Source organism: Melanaphis sacchari, unplaced genomic scaffold (genome assembly GCF_002803265.2).
Source record: "Melanaphis sacchari strain LSU unplaced genomic scaffold, SCAv2.0 Contig77_pilon_pilon, whole genome shotgun sequence".
In the NCBI taxonomy this organism is placed as follows: domain Eukaryota; kingdom Metazoa; phylum Arthropoda; class Insecta; order Hemiptera; family Aphididae; genus Melanaphis; species Melanaphis sacchari.
Genome location: NW_020271547.1, coordinates 725,885 through 748,211, shown reverse-complemented (window position 1 = coordinate 748,211; position 22,327 = coordinate 725,885). Strand labels below are relative to the sequence as shown.

The 22,327-nt window shown below is 25.7% G+C and overlaps 2 protein-coding genes across 5 annotated transcripts in view; one reads left to right on the top strand and one right to left on the bottom strand.

The window, feature by feature from the left end:
* LOC112601300 (major facilitator superfamily domain-containing protein 12-like) overlaps positions 1 to 11,642 on the bottom strand; it is a 32,496-nt gene extending 20,854 nt beyond the window's left edge. For 2 of the 3 annotated variants that reach the window (XM_025348837.1, XM_025348836.1), the window contains exon 1: positions 202 to 642. In XM_025348837.1, coding sequence (XP_025204622.1) covers positions 202 to 286 — 85 coding nt within the window. In that variant the 5' untranslated portion in view covers positions 287 to 642. Of the gene's footprint in view, positions 1 to 201; positions 643 to 11,466 lie in introns of those variants that run through there. The other variant, XM_025348838.1, reaches the window with a different exon arrangement.
* A 452-nt stretch (positions 11,643 to 12,094) lies between these two features.
* On the top strand, positions 12,095 to 18,305 carry LOC112601301 (alpha/beta hydrolase domain-containing protein 17C). 2 transcript variants are annotated; one of them, XR_003115046.1, is made up of 4 exons: positions 12,095 to 13,463; positions 15,111 to 15,243; positions 15,382 to 15,554; positions 18,142 to 18,305. XR_003115046.1 is itself a non-coding variant. In XM_025348839.1 (3 exons), exons 1-3 carry the CDS (start codon positions 12,814 to 12,816, stop codon positions 15,463 to 15,465), a joined length of 867 nt encoding a protein of 288 aa, XP_025204624.1. In that variant the 5' UTR covers positions 12,095 to 12,813; the 3' UTR covers positions 15,466 to 15,628. The 2 variants fall into 2 exon arrangements, 1 of the variants encoding a protein (XP_025204624.1); XM_025348839.1 differs by lacking the exon at positions 18,142 to 18,305 and having other exon boundaries at positions 15,382 to 15,628.
* Positions 18,306 to 22,327: the final 4,022 nt, after the last annotated feature.

Genomic DNA, 22,327 nt, shown 5'->3' with positions numbered 1-22,327 from the left:
GATTATTTGCACGACCTTAATGAGATATTAAAACAAAAAAACACATTTAATAATATTATCCTGTCATATAAATCGTTTGAGTGAATTTTTCTTGTCAAATAATTTTGATTACTAAATTATACTTAAGTGTCCACCACACAAAATAAAAGAAAACACAGGTGTAAATTATTATGGTGTATGACGTATATATTATCATAATACCTGGTAGTGCTGGCACTTGATTCAGTTGAATGGCACGCTTTTGATCATCTCCTTTTTTTTGATCCGTTTGATTATTTGTAGACATTTTAAAGATGTATATTATTAAGCAATAACCAAAATCGAATAAACAAATAAAAAAAAAAAAACTTGAACTATTTTTTATTTATTACTTATAATTTATATAGTATAATAATCGGACGCGAATAAAAAAAAACACGCGTGTCTTACGAAAATCGTATTAGTGTTAACTATTTATAATGTAATATTGAATTGTATAACAGTCTTGCGCGTGAGACGACCGAATGACACCTCTAGAGGAAAATTACGAGCGGATATATAGTGGAATAAATTACTGTTCATCAACGCGAGTTAAACGAGTAGCCGACCAGTAGCGACCAACCAGCGATCACAGACATTTGGCGACCACTTATCTCGGTGCCACACAGTGCACGAGTAAATATAATATATACATACTATTATTATTATTATTATAACGAACTCCCCCGGCAGTGATTACGCGAACTATAATAAATAATATAGTATATTACCTACACTTTATCAGTTTATCGAATGTGTAATGAAACAATACACTTATTAGACACACATATGTAAAAACTGCACGTCTGCGCGCACTGTGTTTGAACAATACAACTCAAAGGCATACTCAAACTTATACATATGACGTATACAAAATGTCCTTGTTATAAATATTTTATACTTGTAGTATATAATGTAAACCATACATTAAAACTATTAGTATTTTTTTTTTTTTTTATTTAAGATTGCAAAATAAACACTTGGCCCATCTTTATTTTAATTTCCTTCGATGACGTTTCATTACAGTATTTACTCATACAACAGCGGATAGTGTTGATTTATGAAAAATGTATGCGGGTGGGTGGCTCTCCCTCTCTTGAGCTGAGTAAATTAGGATAGCAACTCTAATTTATAACCATTGAGTATAACTCTATTCTTATCATCGAAACATAAAACATTTACTATAAATAAAGGAAAAATGTTATATATACCTATATAGTATATATATATATATTATACATTATGCATACAAAATATAAAACACTCCCCTTGGGACTTGTCAAAAATCACCTTTAATATTCATAAATAAAGCAAATATACCTTATGAGTGCAATAAATTTAAACATAAATTTTGTTGACGTAAATTTACACACACACACACATATAACAAATAGTAATTATGCAGTATGTATGGAAAAACAAAAATACTGTTACAAAATATTTTACTCCAAAATTTTGCATTTGATTTCCTATACGACGTTGATGATATAGGTATAACATATCATAGTATTATCGAATGGTCCTGCTGTGTATTCTAATTATTAACCACTATAGCACACGCAAAAATTCAGTCGACTTGATGGATATATTTGAGTATAGTTATAACACTTACAACTAAAAATAAAATAAGCGATACAGTATACTCGAGATTTGAATTACCAACAACACCCAGCCTATCATTACCTACTGCAAAAGTGTATAAGCATCAGCATAATATCTTACTTAACAACGTAAATTTTACTGATCTAATCCTAAAGGGATAAATTTAATGATTACTCTTTAGAAATATATATTTCCGAAAAAACTTTGTTTTATAAATATAATACGTGTTTGGATTAAAAATTTTAAACTTTAAATTCTAAATAATAATAATAGGTACCTATACTATTACAAAAATATGTAGGTATATTTATAGGTTAGGCTGTATAATATACATTATAGACCATAGGAGGCTAACTTACGGCTCACGAGCCACATATGGCCCTCGCCATTATCAGATGCGGCTCGCGTTTTATTTATAAAATCAAAATTTACTTAATATTATTATGAATTTTAATTTTTAGGTATTAGCTTATAAAAAATTATCAAATTATATAAACATTTTGGCTCTTGGTATCATTGTATTTATCTATGTGGTCCGCGAATTTATTCATGTTGGCCACCCCTGTTATAAACAGTGTAAAATTTTTCAGTTTAAACTTTGCATTAAATCAAAACCAGATACAACCACAAAATATTTTTAAGTTAGAAGTATTATAAAACTATACATTTTTTTATAAACTTATGTTGTACATCGCATTCGAATTTTAATCGTTTATTGCTAATATATTTATTTACACACTCATGCATATTTATTATAATCGGTATAATTTCAGATGAATCTATAAATGTATTTCTGATAAATCGTTTTAAAACCGATAAAAAAAACTATAATAAAGATATTATTTAAGTATTATTAATTCAATTTAATTTGTATTTCCTAGGATATTATTATATTAATGATATACCTAATAGATATTTTTATAAGGTTAAATACTTAAAGAACATGATATTATAAATTATTATCATACAGATCATTCTACAAAAGCTTTTAGAAATTAATATCTGAAGAACTAATTATATTGGTTTTTGACAAGTCTTAGAAATTAAAAATTAATTATTTGTACATATATGTAAATCTTATTATTTTTCGGGTAAATACAAAAATACAAAAGATACTTGCATTTATTCTTTGTTTAAACAATTTATGTTGTATTATACTCTTCATTAAAAATAATAAATGTATTTTAAATATTATATATTTTTTTATATTACGTACATAAATATTGGAATTTATTAGTAAATTTAATATATACCATAATAATAATATTATTAATATTAATATTTAATATGTACCATGTATACACCATATTTGATTATTAACTCATAGATAACTCTTAAAACAGTGACGATAGATTAATCAAATTTTTGAATTTCACCTACCTTTTAATTTTTTAATTAATTATTATAAAATATATTAAGCAAAATATATACCTATATATAATATTTTAAATAATTTTTATCCAATTATCATTTAATAAAAGATTACTAAAGACTTAAAAAAAATAATAACAACCACTATATAATATACATAATATGTTGGTAGTCTCAATATTTAGGTTTAATATTTTTACCTTATTTTTTATGTAGAAAAACTTAATTTCAATCAGTGTAGTGTATATATCATTTTTTTGCTGTACCTTTGAAATTATAACAAATAATATAATCTCAACAAAATGTAATGGGTTACGCGCGTGTGACACAGTAAGAATATATGTTATAAATTCAATTCAACATACATAAAATGATAACAAAACAATTATTTACTTACTTATAAATTATAATCATTTAATGTAAATTGGATCTAGTATTTATTATACTTGGACATTTTAAAAAAATAATGAAATATTGGTACATTAATATAAATTATTGAAATTTTCAAATCGCTATACAGCCTATATATTATCTTCCAATCCCACCAAACTCAATACCAAGGATCTTAGTACACAAAATCAAAAAACTAAAAACTATTTGTTCAACTTTCAGTTTAAAATGTTTAAATATATCAACATTTACAAAAATGTAATTTTATTAACAATTTACAGAAAAAAAAGGGTGCGATCTTTATTTGAAAATAGAAGTTGGTATTACCAAAGAATACCCTTGATGAAAAATAAAAGTATTTAAAAATGTTGACCTTACGTTTATTAGAAATATTTAAAAATCAAAATTTTAATAAATTCATTATTAAAAGAGAAAATGGTGTTGAATATGTTTGAAGATAATAACTATTAAGTAACGACGCATTGACGCTGTACATGGCTATATGACAAGCGCCAAAGGTACAAAAGTATAAATTATAAATATAAATTTAAAAATTTTGGTTGATTTTTTTAACCCCACCATTTTTACATATTCGATACGATTTATTTCTCCATCCTGGTATTTCTTTCATTGTAAAATATTTCATCGTGAGATATCCTCCATTTATTGTTAGGAGGAGAGTTCATAAATAAATATGTTTCGCTTTGTAATTTTAATAATACATCAATTACTATATGTACGGAACAATGAGCCACATAAAATTGATCTTTTAAATGTCGATGATATGATTCAACTGCATTTGTAGTTCGTATAACGTCATTATCCAAAATTTAAGCCCAGATATTAGATGGAAATAAACTAGAATCAATGTATGTTTCTAAAAGGTAATCATTAAATTTGGAAACTGTTATTGATCTTCAGGTGCGATGGACATTAAATCTGCAAAAGCATCAGATACTTCGGCGCATGGAAGAAAAGCCAAACCAAAAACAGACTTCAACCAAATCCCTATTTCAGAGTTCTTTATATATTCATTTCGAAGACCCAAGCTTTGAATTTTCCGAAACCATGATTGCCCTAAATGAAATTTACAACATTTTATTTTTGAATTTGGAAAAACTGCTGAAAATCCATCATGTGCTGCTTTTTTGAAATCAACTCAAAAGTGTTTTTGGAGAAAATCTAAATTATATTTTTCACACAATTTTTGTATATATTTTCACATTGATTCGTAGCAATTTGAAGTTTTACTTGGAAGTAGACAGTAAATTAAATTTAAATATTTTCCACAGCTCTAAGCATGTATATGATACAGCTGGTAAAAGAATTTTGGACACATGTAAAATGTACCATCGACAACTAAAAGTTAACTATTGTGGCACATAATATATTGAAGGTTAGATTTAGTGGTCAGAAAAATGATTTTGCTTTCTGTATCTACGTGACAAAACGTTTCGTTCCTATTAGTTAAAATATTTCAACTACCTACTAACTTGATTAATAGCTTCTTCCAATGATTGAGACGTTATCAGCAATAATTTAAGTCTTTGTCTGTACATTGAAACTCGAATATTTTCAATATCATATGAAACCATATCAATATTTTCAGCAGCACACAACTCGTAACGCATTATTTTAGGTAGATACAATAATAAAACCATTTTCACTCGATCTATTTTCTTTATTTTTGAAGCCTTAATTACCCAATTATACAGATCCTCAACAATGATAGGATATAATTTTGGAAATTGCAAAACTGTACCTCACAAAAAGACTACTTACATATTTAAAAAATGCGTAACTAATAACTAAGTATAAAATAAAGTCAAACAGTACAATAAAATAAAAAAACGGTAATATTTTTTGATATTTAATTTAATTTTTTTTAAACTACTAAAACCTATCTGGATTTAATGTAGTCTACAATTGTGTAGTGCGCAATTAAAAAATCAAATATAAACTTACTAGAATATCACACACTATACGTAAAATCACTAACGCTTCTTCATACATTTCAAATCAAACCCTGTATAACTGCTTATATATAAAAACAAACGAGAACAAATTTGCAGTATTTTAAAAAAAATTCTTCTTACTTGATTTTTTAATTACTTAAGTTTTAAATTTAAATCACACACAATTTAAGTTTTAGAAATGTAGTGAATCAAAATCACTACAGGATGGAGTTCAAATAAAAATGTTTAGTAATAAACGATGACTAATTAATTTGTCTTTTTATGTAATAGACTTAAAGTTTGTATAATTACAATGTAACTTCTTTCAGTTACTTTAAAGATAATAAAGTCATTTAATAAGTCGAATAAGTTATTTTTTAATTTACTCAATAATTCCTATTTAACTACACCACAAGAGAAAATTAACTGAACCGTTTTCACAGAGATGTAAATAAAAAATTAAAAAATTATATAAATTATAAAAATAACACGTCTAAAAATAAAAATAATAATAATAATATAGATCCAAATAATCTTATCCAATAATATAGATGTTGGAAATAGTGTGTGTCCTTCAAGAGAGAGAGAGAGAGTGATAGAAAAAAGATTAAATTATAAGAGATTTAGGAGGTCTATACTGAATATTACACAGTTATTCATTAAATTAAAGTTATGTACATTTTTATTAAAAAGAAAAAAATTGAAATTGACCAATGAAAATATTATTTGTTGAATAAAATAATTTTAATTTAGAAATGAATGAAAAAAAAATAGCTCTATTAGTGACTAATGTTAATTTATTTTAACAAAATAAACTCTTCTGTTTTGTTTAAAGTAGTTACTGTCAGCACACATATAATTTAAAAATTTGAATTCATTACATAGATTATATAATTATATATTCAGTTCAGGAAGTCTTGAACTCAACTTATAATGAACCGATAGACTCGCGGTTTTTATAAACTAGATTATTAATTTCTGTAAGATACAAGGATTAATGTACATTAGAAACTATACCTTTATAACGATAAAAACACGCAGACACGATCATAAAAATTATTTATTTTTTTATAAATTTATTATAATTATGGAATAACTTTTAATAAATAAGACGTAAGTATCGAATTAGCAGATAAATTATAGGCATAATATACCATGAATAAATACGAATAGGCATTTAAAACTATTTTCGTATCTATACATTAAAAAATAATATTTAACGTTAATAATTATAATTATTGTGGTAGTTTGATTAACGATAAAAATAATTAATAATTAATAGTAAGATAACCAATTTTTATAAAAGATATTATTCGATTTTATTTATAATAAATAAGTTATTTAAAAATGTATGTGTTGAAAACAAATAACTCAGTACTACAAATGATACACATAACGTGTAATTAATTAGGCGTAATACTGAACGACATAAACGTATTAAATGCCCTATGTAAAATAAAATTGGTACTTATACTTCAAACGATAATAACCATAATGGATTTATAATTAAAACTGTAACCAGAAAATGTTATGCAGTTTTTTATTATATCATTCGATCAAAATAAAAAGTTTAAATCTCTAGGAAAGCAAGACATAAATATAAATTACAAATTATATTTAATAAACATCAAAATTAAATCAACATTTAATCAGTACTTTATTATTTTTAATACTTAAGATGTAGGCAGGTCTCGGCTTAACAAAGACCGATTAAATTATGAATCATAAAATACAAAATATTATATTTTAATTTGTAAGTAGGTACTAATTTATTAATTTAATACATATATGTATATTAACATTTGTCAGTTTATATTAAATCTATACGATTGTATAAATATAGTCATTTTTGTAAATATAAAAATGTCGATACTTCGCATAGCATATTATATTTTTTTATTATTAATATAATATTATATTAGGTACCTATTATATTTGTTACATTTTTTTATTTTATTTTAATGAGTCAGTTGATATAAATGATTTACGCAAAGTTTGATTCACCAAAAGAAATGACGACTAACGCCGTGTTGGAAACAATTTGGAATTTGAAAAAATAGATGTGTTAAGTACAAAACGTGTTTAACTCGCAATCTAAAGAAGTGATTCCGTTTGAATGAATTATTTTTTACACAGAAAAGTTTGATCTATATACTGTAGTTTTTTTTAAGATAAAAAATAATCTACGCTTAATACCTACTATCAATTTATTTTAAATTACTGTTTAACATTTTATTAAAAATGTAATTTATATTGCAGATAAAACATCATCTGATATTTTAATTTATTAAACTAGCGCATTCCAATTTTATTAAAAGAGAGAATCATTGGATTTACAATAACTATTTCATTTTAATAAGTTAAATATTAATTCTAATTTAAGCTTATCAACATAACACTTTCATCGTAAGGTTAAATTAGGTAAAGTATTTATTGTAAGGTACACATATTATATGTTATTTCTGCAGATGAAATTCTAGCATTATTTTTCGGAGAATGCGCATCACCTAAAAAATTATTTAATTAGTTGATAGGATTTTACCGATTAAAAGAAAAGTACAGGGAAATTACTTTTGACACCATAAAGTATCAACTATAGATACGATGTGCTACCAGAGCCTAATCTTAAAATTTAAAATTGAAGTATTTTTGCTATCCCAAAAGTCAATGACAATAAAAAAAAACCCACATCATTGTGAAATCAATAGAATATTGCTCTGCTTAGAATTCAAGATTCAAAATATTAATAAATTTATACTATATCTAAAAAAAATTTGTATAGTTTCAAATCTCTAAAAAATAAGACAAAAACGTTTAGTCAATAATTAGTATATTTGTTTACCAGCAGTTTTTCCCTATCAGTAAAAAATAGGCCTACTAGAAATTTCCTACTTTTGACTTAAAGTAGGGACTGAGGTTTAGATTTGATTCACTAATATCTAATCGCAAAATTTAATTGTTTTATATAATAATGAATATTGCAATTTTAACGCAAAGAAAAAGGTTTTTTAGATAAAATAAAAACACATAACCAGGTCTCAAAAATTGTAGCAAATGCATATTTTTCTTGGTTCGTCCTAGAGTATCCAAATTAAGATATAAATATGTTTCATACTTCTTCGATGTCATACACGAAATTTTATTTTGTTATTTTTTGTATATTTACGGTTATTACCGCTATTTTTCTAACTTGAATTTTTAAGTGCTATTTTTAGATATATTTTCACATAACATATGAAATGTTTGGATTTTGTTGAAAATAATGATTTACTTCGATATAGGTATCTTTAAAAATATTTGAATTATTGAAAATAAACAGGTCTCATCGAATAATATTTTATATTTTCGCTGGTCTACTACCTTTTTTACTTTTTTTTTCCAGTAAGAATTTTACTTTTTAATTGTAAATTATAAAACTGTAAAATTTAATTTAATTTTTTTTCTAATAAATTTATATTTTTTTCAAGTTAAATACATATTTTGGAGTTTTTAAGTACATATTAAAGAGCTAAAAAATAATATTTTTAGTGCTACAACTTTCGAGTCCAACACATAACATTCTAAATCCAATACATTGTTAGCTCAATTCAGAATTATTGTAAATTTAAACTATGTTTAATTAAAATGTATAGATAAAATGTACCACTAATAAAACTTGTCAATCTATTTTAACACTTATAAGTTTTTTGATTTTCGTGAAGGTACCTAATATGGTTTAACTACATTATCATTTTTACAATGAATAAAATAGCATTATTATATATTTGTGAACAATAACGTAAAATGTTATTAATCTAAATGCATTAAAGTTTTGAAGTTTTATACTAATCAAAAGTGATGGAAAAAAAGTATAGTAATCACTAGTGGTAGAATTGTTATGATTTTACGTATTTGTTTCTAGTGTATGCAGTTAAATGGGAGTAAGATATCTTTGCGATTCATAAAACACAGAATTCATAGAAAAAATTTATTTTGCACAAAAAACTATATTTTAGGGGTTAGACAATATTTAACACGTTAGAGAATATTTGAGAATATTTAACATGTTATAAAATATACGAGAATATTTCATGTATTTTGATAAATACAATATTCACTACACGATTTATTTCTGGGTTCTAAGTTTTAAATTATAATATAAATTAATCTTCAGATATTCCATATCGATGGCGATAGCACACCGGTTATTTCGTTAACTGTCACAAATATTCATTCGTTCGTACCGGTGTGAGTTGATATTACATAATATAACTAACTAATTAATTAATTAATAATACAAGTTAATAAATAGTACCTATAATAAATAATAAATTTCAACTAAAATATGCATATTTTTTTATTTTTTTTTTTTTATTAATATTGAAAGAATACTTTCATTTTTAAGGACATAAAACATCATATATCTTATATTTTAAAAGAATATTAAGAGAATATATTGCCCGTTTTAAACGATATAAAAACATCATATTTTAAGGATTTTAAGAGAATACAAATCAGACCTCTAGAGATCACTAAAAATATATTTGAATTTTAAACTAAAAAAAAATAAAATTAAGAATTAATAGTGTATTCATATAAACTTATAACTATTTTTTATAAGAAAATCTATATACATATATGACTTGTCCTGAGTGATTCATCATTGCCTAGCTGGGACCGCAGAAGCTATGAGTATGAAATTTGGAGAGTAGTTTTTTGTGATGTAGACACCTACTAAGAAAGGATTTTTCAAAATTCAATCGCTACAGGAGTTAAAAGGGATAAAAACGAAAAAAATTGAATAACACAAAAAATTGCAGAACCCGGGTTATTCAGCTAGTATTTTATATTTTATGTCTCATTGATACGTTTTTTCTTATGAAATATTTGAAATTCATTATATCATACATACCTATTACATTCTAAAACTAAGTCATATTTTTATGCCAAACAAGCTAAACGGATTATTATTTACTATTACAAATTTTAAAAAAATAAGGGGCTTTGTATAGGCAATTTTTATAATTTTAAGTGCAATTTAATAATTATATTTTATACACTTATTTTAAAATCAAAATACAAATGTACAATTTGTTCAATGTGTCGTTACGATTGTATTTAACTAATTATAATTTGTTCATAAATATTCTTTCGTACAATTTTAATGGTTTCAAATTCGAATGAAATTATGTACGCAAATTCCATGTAATATTGTAATATATGTAATAACTAGACTTTGCACTTTTGTAATAGTATGAATTAATATGGTTTTTGGTGTAGGTAATAGGTATAATTATTAAATAAACAGATAAATTATATTTTAGCATATGATTTAGAACTATGTAGTTTGAATTATTAAAACTGTAAAATAGCTTATTTATAATGTATTGCTATAATTTTTTATTATTAATTTGTATGTATTAGAATATTGAAACAATAAATAATTAAGTATAGATTGTTCAATACAATTTTTCGATGTCTTGGCACAATTACTTTTCTGAGCTATTATTGTCTATATATTTATTTTAAATGAACTTCGAAGATATTTTTATCTTAAATAATTTGTTTACCCTTGAAGAATACTTTAGTGAGAATAATACATTTTTATTCTAAAATAATACACGCTGCATTAAATGTTAAGTGTTTGTTCTACAAGTAACTATTTTTTGTTGATTAAAATTTAAAAAAATACCGCGTTTATCTCGATAATATAAGAAAATCAAATGTTGTTATTTACTATTAATGGTGTATTTTTGATAAACGAATAATAATAATAAATTTTGTACCTATCAATATTATAGTAAATAGTAATTATCATAGTATATACTTAATTACCAATTACTATAGTTTCTCAATTAGTCATTCCACCGAAATTGAAAACGAATCAATCAAAATTTAAGTTTACAATTTAGATTAAATAATTTTTATAATAGGTATATAAATTTTGATTAAAAAAAAACAGTAAAAATGTAAGAGGAGGGGCAATCACTTATTTGGATCAAAAATTTGTAACACATAATAATATGTACTATAAATACCTAATCATTATTAAAGTTTCTTGATTTAGGTACAACTAAGATATTATTATCATTATATTTATATTTTATAGGTACATCAATAAAATTATTAGTTGTAAATGTGTAAATGTTACCTGTTCGCGTTCTGTAGAGGAAATTGCGCCAAACATATGATAATAGGCAATGCTATTCAAATGGAGTTAAGAAAATACACAGTTGCAATCACAAACGATAATATAAAATTTTAATAATAAAAATAGACAACGGCGAAATTTTCCACATCTAATAGATCACAAGACGTATAATAATAATTTTCAGTTATTTACAATTCTGAATTCACCAAGATGATAACAGGAGAGGCGGATCAGTTGGTGATTATCGTGGCTAAATACCATGATCATAACTATAAACTTTCTCTAAAATGCTGACCAATTGGGACTTATGATTAAGGCAAGAACATTTGCATTTGATATTTCGAAAGCACATTTAGTAAAATTGTGAAATATTGGTCTGTGCGATTCCAACTCTAATTTATTTGGAACACGTCATTAATTGATTAATCATGATTATCAGTTATTGCCGACTGTCGAAACAAAAAACAGTGTTTTGGCTGACTCTAACTACAGGTACGTGATAACGATTGATAATATAGCTATACATCATTTTTAATATATTTTTGTTTTGTGTTATCATCAAATAAATAGTTGTATGGTTAAGTTTATATTAGGTGAGTGAAGTTACCACCAGCTTGTTATTACAAGTTGAAGCCTACTGTTGAACCAAAAACTTACCTATCGGTTGACGAACCGCAATCCGCGAATCGACGATGACAACATCAGTTATGGGGGCGGCCCTCGAATAAGAGTAACATGGACAATGGGTACAATGAACAATGATTACGATGACAATAGTGTCATGGAGGAAACAGTGATTAGCTGACGACAACACCAATAATTGTAGTACCAGTACTACGGAGAGGGTCTTTATAGTAATTTGGTTTTATTCAGCGTAGTTTAATGATAAAATTCTGTATAGTAAGTTGTTCACATATTCTATGCATTGATTGCATTGTGTGTTCCGGACCACGATTGATAAGAGGGCTCCGTGACGTAATCGCAGCAGCAGGCTCGACGATAGTCCGCTATGCGTATCAGCGAAATTCCTAGTCCACGGCGTGATGATGATGATGTCACAATTCACGATTTTTTTTTGATATTATTATTTTGAAATGTTTTTCTCGAGAGCGTCGTCCTAGTACGGTACTGCGGTGTAAAGCTGTTGTTACTATTGCAGTTGTCGTAGTTGTAGCTAGGTACGTGCGTACTGCGTTAGTAGTAACGGGGCGAAAACATATATTTTGTGCGCCACTAACCGCCGCTAATTCTCCTTCAACGCTTTTTCGTTAACTTGGTCCCGTTTATATTTTTTCACCGTCACACCTCAGTCTTGTTTCTATTCTCGTTCTACCTGATGTGCTTGCAATGAACGGGATGACGTTCAGCGAGTTGATGTACCTGTTTTGCTGCCCACCCCTGCCATCCCGCATCGCCGCCAAACTTGCGTTCCTTCCACCGCCAATCACCTACGACTTCACGCCGGTCGACAGCGGCGAGACCAAATATCATATCAAGTTCAACGATAAGGCTGAGTGGCAGTACACTGACAGTGACGTGCAGAACATTGAAGGATTCTATGCTCGCACGTCCCGTGGCAATCGCATAGCTTGCATATTCGTACGATGCTGCCCTAATGCCCGGTACACCATACTGTTTTCTCACGGAAACGCTGTCGACTTAGGTCAGATGAGCAGTTTCTACTTAGGACTAGGCATGAGAATCAACTGCAACATATTTAGCTACGATTATTCCGGCTACGGCATCAGCAAAGGTAAGCCGAGCGAGAGAGATCTGTATGCTGATATTGATGCTGCTTGGCAAACATTAAGAACTACCTATGGTATTAGCCCCGAGAACATAATACTGTATGGTCAAAGTATTGGTACTGTACCCACTGTCGATTTAGCGTCTAGATATGAAGTGGGAGCTGTAGTCCTTCATTCACCATTGACATCCGGCATAAAAGTAGCATTTCCTAGATCTAAAAGGAAATGGTTTTTTGATGTGTTTACCAGGTAACTTACCTATTTATGTTTTAGTGTTTTGAATTACCTAAATAACATTTATTCAAGTTATGTTTATATCATTGATTCGTGTAATTTATTTTGTCTCGGTGTCTTTATCGCATTTAAATTCAGCTTAAATAGCTATGTAAAAATTATATTTGTAAAGCCAATTGTGGCACTATTGTATAATCATTATCCTTTGATGCGTTGTACTATTCAGTGCATGGAGGATTTCTAAGGTATGACTTGTTACGTAATAATAGGTATAAATCTATAAACATACCCTTTGTTAATATAAATAGTGTTAATTAATATAGATACATATATACATTTTATATTAGCCACACCCTATTTTATAACTATATGTACTGGTGTGTGCCTATCTATATTTTATTCTCCGGTTGTATAATGAAAGGTTATAATTTATATAATATGAATTTGTGTGAACAAGTGGATTATGTAGACAACAATTGGTTGGCTTGTTTACGTACTTAATGGAGTAGTTGGTAGTGAATCTATACTGTTATATTTTAGTAATTTTTTCGTGTCTTAAATATTATTATTAATTAAATAATTTTTCCCATTTTTTTATTTTATTTATATGATAGGTATGTATAAATACAATAAGAGAACTTAAATAAATTTAAATCTAAGTAAATTAAATTATACAACAGTTAATCTTTTCAAAGTAAAAAAATATAATTAGATATTGAGATATGGTAAAAACTTTTCTTTAAACATTGTCTATTTTCAGCGATTGGTTTACAAGATAAAATTTTTACTACCTAGCAATCACCCATTAACCTTAGTTACCTTCAATATATTAATAATTGTAAAAAAAAAAAACCATTAGTTTTATTCAAGTACTATTATTCCTATAAGGTAATGCCTAATTTTTATTAAGGTTTGCTTTTGAAATATAAAATACATCTATATAAGTAATTAAAAAAATCTTCTATTATGACACAAATACTAAATAAGAATATTGTTTAGTTCATTTTTATTTAGATACTTATCTTTTGTATATATGAAGTTTTATTTAACCTAATAATGTACCTATTTATATGTACTTTATTAAATATGATGATTTATACCATAATTCTCTAAAATATGTAGACTGTAAATGGTAATTTATTGTATTTACTAGGTTATATAGATAGTATTTTATTTTTAAGAAGATACAGAATAATAAAATATTATTTTATTGACTTATTATATTTGTCTGTCTTTTACAAAACACATAACAATTATTAACTAGATTTTTTAATTTATAGACCTATGAACAAATTTAAATGAGGAAATCAATCATGTAATATGTATATTGTATAGAATATCTAGCATTTTTAAATATTATAGTAGGTACTAAAGTAAAATAATAAGCACATAAGTCAATTTATTTGAAGTACAATTTTATTTAAAACATTTATTCCTAATTAAAAAAAAAATACAACAACAACTTCATTGAGTATTAAAAATAGTATTAGGATTTTAAAGTTGATAGATGATAAGTAAATTAACTCTTTATAATTTAGTTTTGAGCATACACTTGATTCTTTAATAAATAAATCTGTTATGATGTCCTATTCTCACTGTGTTTTAAATACATAAAATTACCTATATAGTATATTATATCAATTAATTTATGTCATTTTTCAGCATTGATAAGGTATCAGAAGTTAACTCCCCAGTGCTCGTCATACATGGAACACATGACGAAGTAATTGATTTTTCACATGGTGTTGCTATTTATGAAAAATGTCCTAAAGCAGTTCCACCACTATGGGTTGAGGTAAATATATTTTTTTGATACTTAGCAGTAGGTTAAAATTAAAATTTTACTTCATCATCAAATTATTAATGAATTTTAATTTTCATTGTGTAAAGTCTTACAATTAAATTATATGATATTATATTTATTTTATCCTAGGGTGCTGGACACAATGATGTAGAATTGCATAATGTTTATTTGGAAAGACTTAAACAATTTGTTACAACTGAACTGCTCAACTGACATTTAATTGAAAAAAAAGATGCAGATACATCGAATGGACAATCGCCCAATCTGGTAACTAATGGCTCAGCGACTGAGAAATTACTTTGGTAATTTTTTATTATTATATCTAATATTACATATTAGTGTATAACTTGTATAATATTTATTATATTAAATATTAATCATTCATACTATTTTATCATCCATTATAATTCATGTACAATATTTTTATTTTTTTTTTTTTTTGTTAATCATTTGCTTAATCGTTATTTTTAAGTCATGACTATATAACACTATTCCTAAACAAAAATTTTGAAGTTTAAACAATATATTTAATATTAATATATTATATGACTTGTGTATTATAATAATTAAAATAATGTATCAGTGTTTTTTATCAAATTATTAAATTATTGTATGTTTATTATTATTATTATTATTTATTATAGGTTATATTTGATTAGGTTTATAAATTATATTATAGATTTATCGTTTGTACCTATGATATTTATATTATTATTATTATTATAATTATTATTTTAATACAGTAGAGCACCTATTAACCGAATTAATAATTCTTAATTATATATGAAATGGGAAATGTGAATTTTAATTCTTTTTTTCTCGAGAAAATTTAAAAAATACATTTTTCATGTAAAAATATTGGATTAACAACCAATCCAAGTTTAGCCAAAATTGGTACTCTGCTGTGGATTTTATTTATGGTTTACTAGTATTGTTTTAATGATGAATAATAATTTTTACTAGTAAAACACTAAACATGACTTTTAAGTAAAATATTTAAAAAAATGTTTATTATATTATTATTACTAGTATTTCTTTTTTAAATTATTATTTTTATTATATATTAAGTTGAACAAAACAAATATTTTTTACACGCACATTGTTTTGTATGATATATTTTGAATTCAAACATGTTTTAAAAATTTATTACAATATTGATAAAAAAAATAACAAATACTTTCAATGTTTTTGTGGCCTTATAATATATTTCATGTACCCTCTTCAATGTAATTTTATGAAATTAAAACACTATTTCTCATATAATTTATTAATTGTAAATAATTAAAAACAAATGATCTTAATATAATAATACATGTACAGATGAGCTGGTGTTTGGTGACTATTATTTTATAAGTTACAGAATAAATAAAAACATTTTTGTTCGGAAAAAAAAATTATACTTGTATATAACTTGATGCGGTCTATTCAGCGATGAGTGTATTAGACTAATTAATTATGTGATGAGTAGATAAAGGTTGTTGAAATAAAAACACTAATGATGATAATATTGATATGATGTTATATTCAGCATTAGCAATATTAAATGGCTGGTATTGCTGCATGATTCATAGTAGTAATAATACCACAGAATATTAATAAAGAAAAAGATACTAATAATTAACCGACCACTCTAGACAGCTGGGCCTGATAGTTCATAAAAAATGACAAGTATAAAAACAAATAATGGATTACGAAATTATGGAGAGTGTGTATCATGTTATAAACATTTGATACTTGAAAGAGAGCCTACTCACCCTGTTGTTGTGTTGTATTGGTTATCATACATTCTCTTGAGCTTTCGACTAATAGTTGAGATAAAGCAGGCCACAATATAATGTAACATGGATCCGCATCAAAGTTAAATCAAGTGGATGCTATCCTCGCATGTGTTGTCTCTGTCTTACAAACATAACATGACAAATTAATGTTCTCTAGAATTGATTGTATGTTGTTAACTTTATTATAGAGTGACCTAAGGTAAAAACATTATCTTTACTTAGACGTTGGAGATTTTTTGATGTTTTAATTTTTTAGTAGATAGGAGTGTTGTAAACATTACAAGTTAAAAATCCTCTTGTATCTAACTTTAAAATCAAAGTATTAAAAAGAAAACAATTCAACACAGATATTTTAAATTTTAATTTTGATAATCAGTTAATTCACTCTATTATTAAAGTTAACAATACACAATTTTATTAATTGTACACAACTTTTCTTTGGTCTATTAATAATACAATTTAACAAGGCTAAGCATTAACGAGTTAATAAGTTAAAAGTTAATTTTAATTTATTAACCAAATTACCAGTTCGCTGTTTTAATTAACTTAACTTTAATTTAACTCATTTGTGTCTATGTTAACTTAAAATCAACTTAAATTTTTTTAATATTCCCAATTAAGTTAATTTTGAATTTTTGTATTATCCAAAATATATTTTAGTTTATAACGGTTCATAGATTTAAAATTCGTAAAATATTATAAAATAAAAGATATTTTCGTATTTATTTTTACAAATAACTATCATGTTATATTAATTAAATACAAATAAAATAATAAATAATAATTTAGAGATAACATTGTAACAATATATATGACAATTAGTCGCTCGTATGACCATAAATATAAGTTATCAATAGCTACGAGCTCATGAAGTCACATTTAATTATACATTTATACATTCATAGTTCATACTATTGTTTTAATTTCTCACTAGTTCACTCAGTCACTTAGACTGCTGCAGTTTATTAGTAATTACTTATTGAACATTAACATGAATAATAATTATTATTTAAATAAGTAATATTTTTATTTAATCTAAGTAATTGTATTCATACAGTATTGTAGTAATTAACATTTTTTTTTTTAAATTTTTAAAACATATTTTTTTCAGTTTTAGGTGCAAATTCAGAACACCAAGAAGTAAACAACTCTAATGATCTACCAAAATGGACAACAATGGTTACTAATTTTAAGGTGCTAAAATCAAGTGATTTAAATGCATTTTGTGTTGTCCAAAAGAAAAACACATTTCTACCTTTAAATTATCAAAATCATATAATTTCACTTTTTTAAAATCTTTCAATGCTTTTTTTTTGTTAACTTATTAATTGAAGTTAAGTTAACAAATTTTATTAATTTAACTTTTAACTTAATTGATGTATTAAAAAATCTATTAACTTAACTTTCAATTTAATTGAACAAAAAATATTTAACTTAACTAAGTTAAAAAAAATCATTAACTTGCCCAGCCTTGCAATTTAAGTACTGGTATGTATTTTAAACTCTAAACTATTAAATTAAGTAAATATTTTGTATTTTTTTTACCTTTTAAATACATTTTTTAAGTATTTAGTATATTTTATTTAAAATGCATTCAGTCGTTATTATTAGCCTGTCATGAGGTTATGGGATGTTATAATGAAGTAGTCACATGTGTGAAAGGATTTATACAATACTAAGGTTCATTAGATATCTATAAATTACATCATGGTTGCATTAAATGTTAAAAACTTTTATCTTATTTAATTTGTTTGAAAAATGTATAGATGTCAGCAGTGTTGGTTTGATTGAGGGCTTCTTCTGGCGATGTTAGATTGTTGAGAAGATGAAACGATGAAGATAATTTAGGGCAGTGTATGATGATGTGTGCGATTGTGATAGGAGTTTCACATATGTCATAGAATGATTAAGGTTTCTTGGTGATAAGATACAATAGTAGGTGAGATGTGTGTCACCTAGGTATTCTGGCTCTATTTATAATTATTTATTTTCTCCTGGTTGAGTTGTCTAGATGAATCCATTTGGATGTTGTCTTTTTAATGTTTGTCAACTTATTATCAGGTGAGGTGGTAGTCCTATTGGTTTTGCCATGTTTTCAAGATCTGTTTATGAGCTTCATTTATTTATAGTCTTTAGTTGATATTTTATTTACAATTTTTAAATAATTGATAGTCCTAAAATACGTGTATTGTTTGAAAAGAGAAGTATTTCGTTGTTTAATGTAATATGGGGGTTGGAGGAGTTTTTTTTATTGATTAAGATGCATTGTGTCTTAGACGGCAAAAAATAAAGTCTGTTTTTAAGGACCATTGAGTTGTAGTATGTCTAGTGACTTGTACTTATTTTTACATCATATTATGATTTGATGATACGCTGAAAAAATCAATTCACAGCAGTGATGTAGTGAAATGGCCTAACAATAACGCCGTGTATTCATAATTTTTAGGTTTAAATTTTTCGTTTAGAGTACAAAACTTTTTATTTAATATGCATTGATTAAATTTTCTTTTTATAGACCAAAAAATTGTGGTTAGAGAATTTGGAATGCTTCATCGTGTAAATATCGTGTGGTAGGACAAATGTAGATTTTTTTATAAATCATTATAATATTATGACTGTATAATGGTATGGCTATAATGCTAATTAATATAACAAGAAATGTTTGAGTTATCATTAAAATCAAGTATGTAGTTAATTTAAATAAATAAGAAATAATATGGGTTCTAGAGCAGTTCCTTATGGTAAATTATATTTATTTACCCCTAAAATAAATTGTTATAGGTAATCAAGTTTTTTTCATTAAAATATCATTATGAATAGAATCAAAAGCTTTTTATAAATTTAGAAAGATGTCCATCGCCTTATCGACATTGTTGAAGAGGAGGGAGGCTTAGGGCAACACGTTAATAAAAGACTATTCTACTATTTATTAAGTGTACCTATACATACAGAATTATAAGAATAAGATTATAATATATGTGTTATGTATTATATTATCTATTATTTATTTACTTATATAGTTCATATATAGTACATATTGCTATAATTTGTCCCGTTACATTAATCATAAATTATAATGTATTAATTAATATTCAAATCGCATCAACATACACCTATTTAGTGTACACGATCACAATACAAACCAATTTTAATTACGGTTTGTAACAATATAAAAAACATGCGATCATTCGAAGATTCTCGTCTATCGCCTACAGCCACCAATTTTTGACGAATACACTATATTGTCATCGCGGAAACCCTCAGGCCGTAGTCACACCTATTTTAATATAGTTATTATTATGTCAGAATAATGTACAACCAACAACGCTTTAAATGGAAACAACCAATACCTAAGTTATGGTAGTGTTTGTTTTGTAGGTTTTTTTACCTCGCAAGTACAAACGTGGGCGTTAAACTGGTTTATCGACGACAGGCTCTCTATAAAGATACGGGTGAATACTTTCCGCAAAAAACCTACAAAGCGCACAACGGACTTCTTTTCAATGACATTTTATTATTGTGTATTGTCAGTGCTATACATAAAATGTATAATCAAACATCAAATTTCTGTAAATTCATGAACTAACAGCAACTTTTTTTTTAACAAATAACGTTTTTATATTAAGATTTTATTCAAAGTACTTTCAAGAGTAAGTTTCGGAACAGAGATATGTGATATTCAAAAAAGTAAAATCAAATTAAAATATTGGTAATCTACCTATATTTATATATATAGTAAAACCAAATACCATACAAATTTATCTTCTCCGAAGTACCATACGATGGTAGAGTGGAGCAAAACCCTAGACACTCTAAATACGTGCTTAAGTGCCTACAAAGAAGTCTATTATAATGCAATTATATTAATATTCATGCTCTCCCCCCCCCCAAAAAAAAAAAAAAATTAATAAATAAATAAATAACCAATGGTGATATTTTTTCGGTGCATCATATCCTGCAATACATTTGCTCCGTAGACACGTCAGACGAGTTAAAGTCGTAGAAAACAAATTAGTATTCACAATATTCACGAAGTTACAAAATAATATTATTTATACCACAGCGGCGCAGCAGAGTATACTTATTATTTACAGCTATACTTATGATAATAAACTGATAACACATTAACATCACGTACAGAAACAGTAAAATTCATTACATATGCCGCCAAAGTATATATAAAAAAAAAATTTGTAGAGAATGTGACGAATATTTTAAGTAGATACCTAAATTTAAGTATAACATGTTTGTCAGATAGATCAGAGGTTTGATAAATAAAAAAATATATTTACAAGATTTCAAAGGTATAGTAATAATATCAATCTCACATATTATTACTTACCAATCATATTAAAGGTACTTATCTTCGACTTGTGAATTTATATATGCTTGTTTTCTATATAAATAGGAATAATTTATTTTATTTAAATTAATGAGTTCAATATATAATTGAGTACACATATTTCTGAAAAAATAACACATTTACATGTATAACATAATATATACTATATATATATGTATATTGTGTATTATGAAATATTAAGGAACACCATTTTAGGTCGTTTACAACAGTACAATCTGTTACCGAATCCCACACACGACACACAACATGGTCGTTTACATTTATGTATACTTATCGCATAAACAATCAAACATTTGGTAGATACTTTTCAGTCTTCTGTGGGCGGTGCAGATTAAGTTTCGTTGTGAGAGCAGGATAACTAAGATTTTCTTTTTACAAATTTATTTTACGATAGAAACCCCAATGATAAAGTCATAATTAAGTTTGATAGATGCTTATTTAGATACATATTTGGACAGAACCCACGTAGTTGCGTATACGATAAAACTTTTTTTCTTGGGAACACGATTATGTATAAATACGTTGTTCAACATAGTCAAATTAATTTATATAATTTTCAAAATAAAATAATAATATGTTTTTTTTTTGGCTTCAAAAATAAATGGAGTGATACATTTAAAGGTGAAATTAACTCAATAATAATTAATCAGTATGATTTATTATGATACAATTAAAAATTATTTTTTATCTAGAATACTTAAAAGGAAGTCGCACTCGCATATGTTGTCTCCATCTTACATACATACATACAACATGGCAAATTTTTATTCACCAGTTTCAATAGTGTGCTTTTATAGTTTTGATATTAGAGTGAATTAGTCTATTATCAAACTTTTAGGTACCTAAGAATGTTATTTGTGTTCTCTCGTTGGTTTTTTACGATATTTTAATTTTTAAGTTAATTATGACTTTATGAGCATTTTTAAATATTTAT

Excerpts from the sequence above, each read along its gene's own strand:
- LOC112601301 (XM_025348839.1), top strand. The coding sequence starts at position 12,814 with ATGAACGGGATGACGTTCAGCGAGTTGATGTACCTGTTTTGCTGCCCA. Across the intron at positions 13,464-15,110 it reads TTTTTTGATGTGTTTACCAG|CATTGATAAGGTATCAGAAG; the intron begins GTAACTTACCTA and ends GTCATTTTTCAG. Across the intron at positions 15,244-15,381 it reads TTCCACCACTATGGGTTGAG|GGTGCTGGACACAATGATGT; the intron begins GTAAATATATTT and ends ATTTTATCCTAG.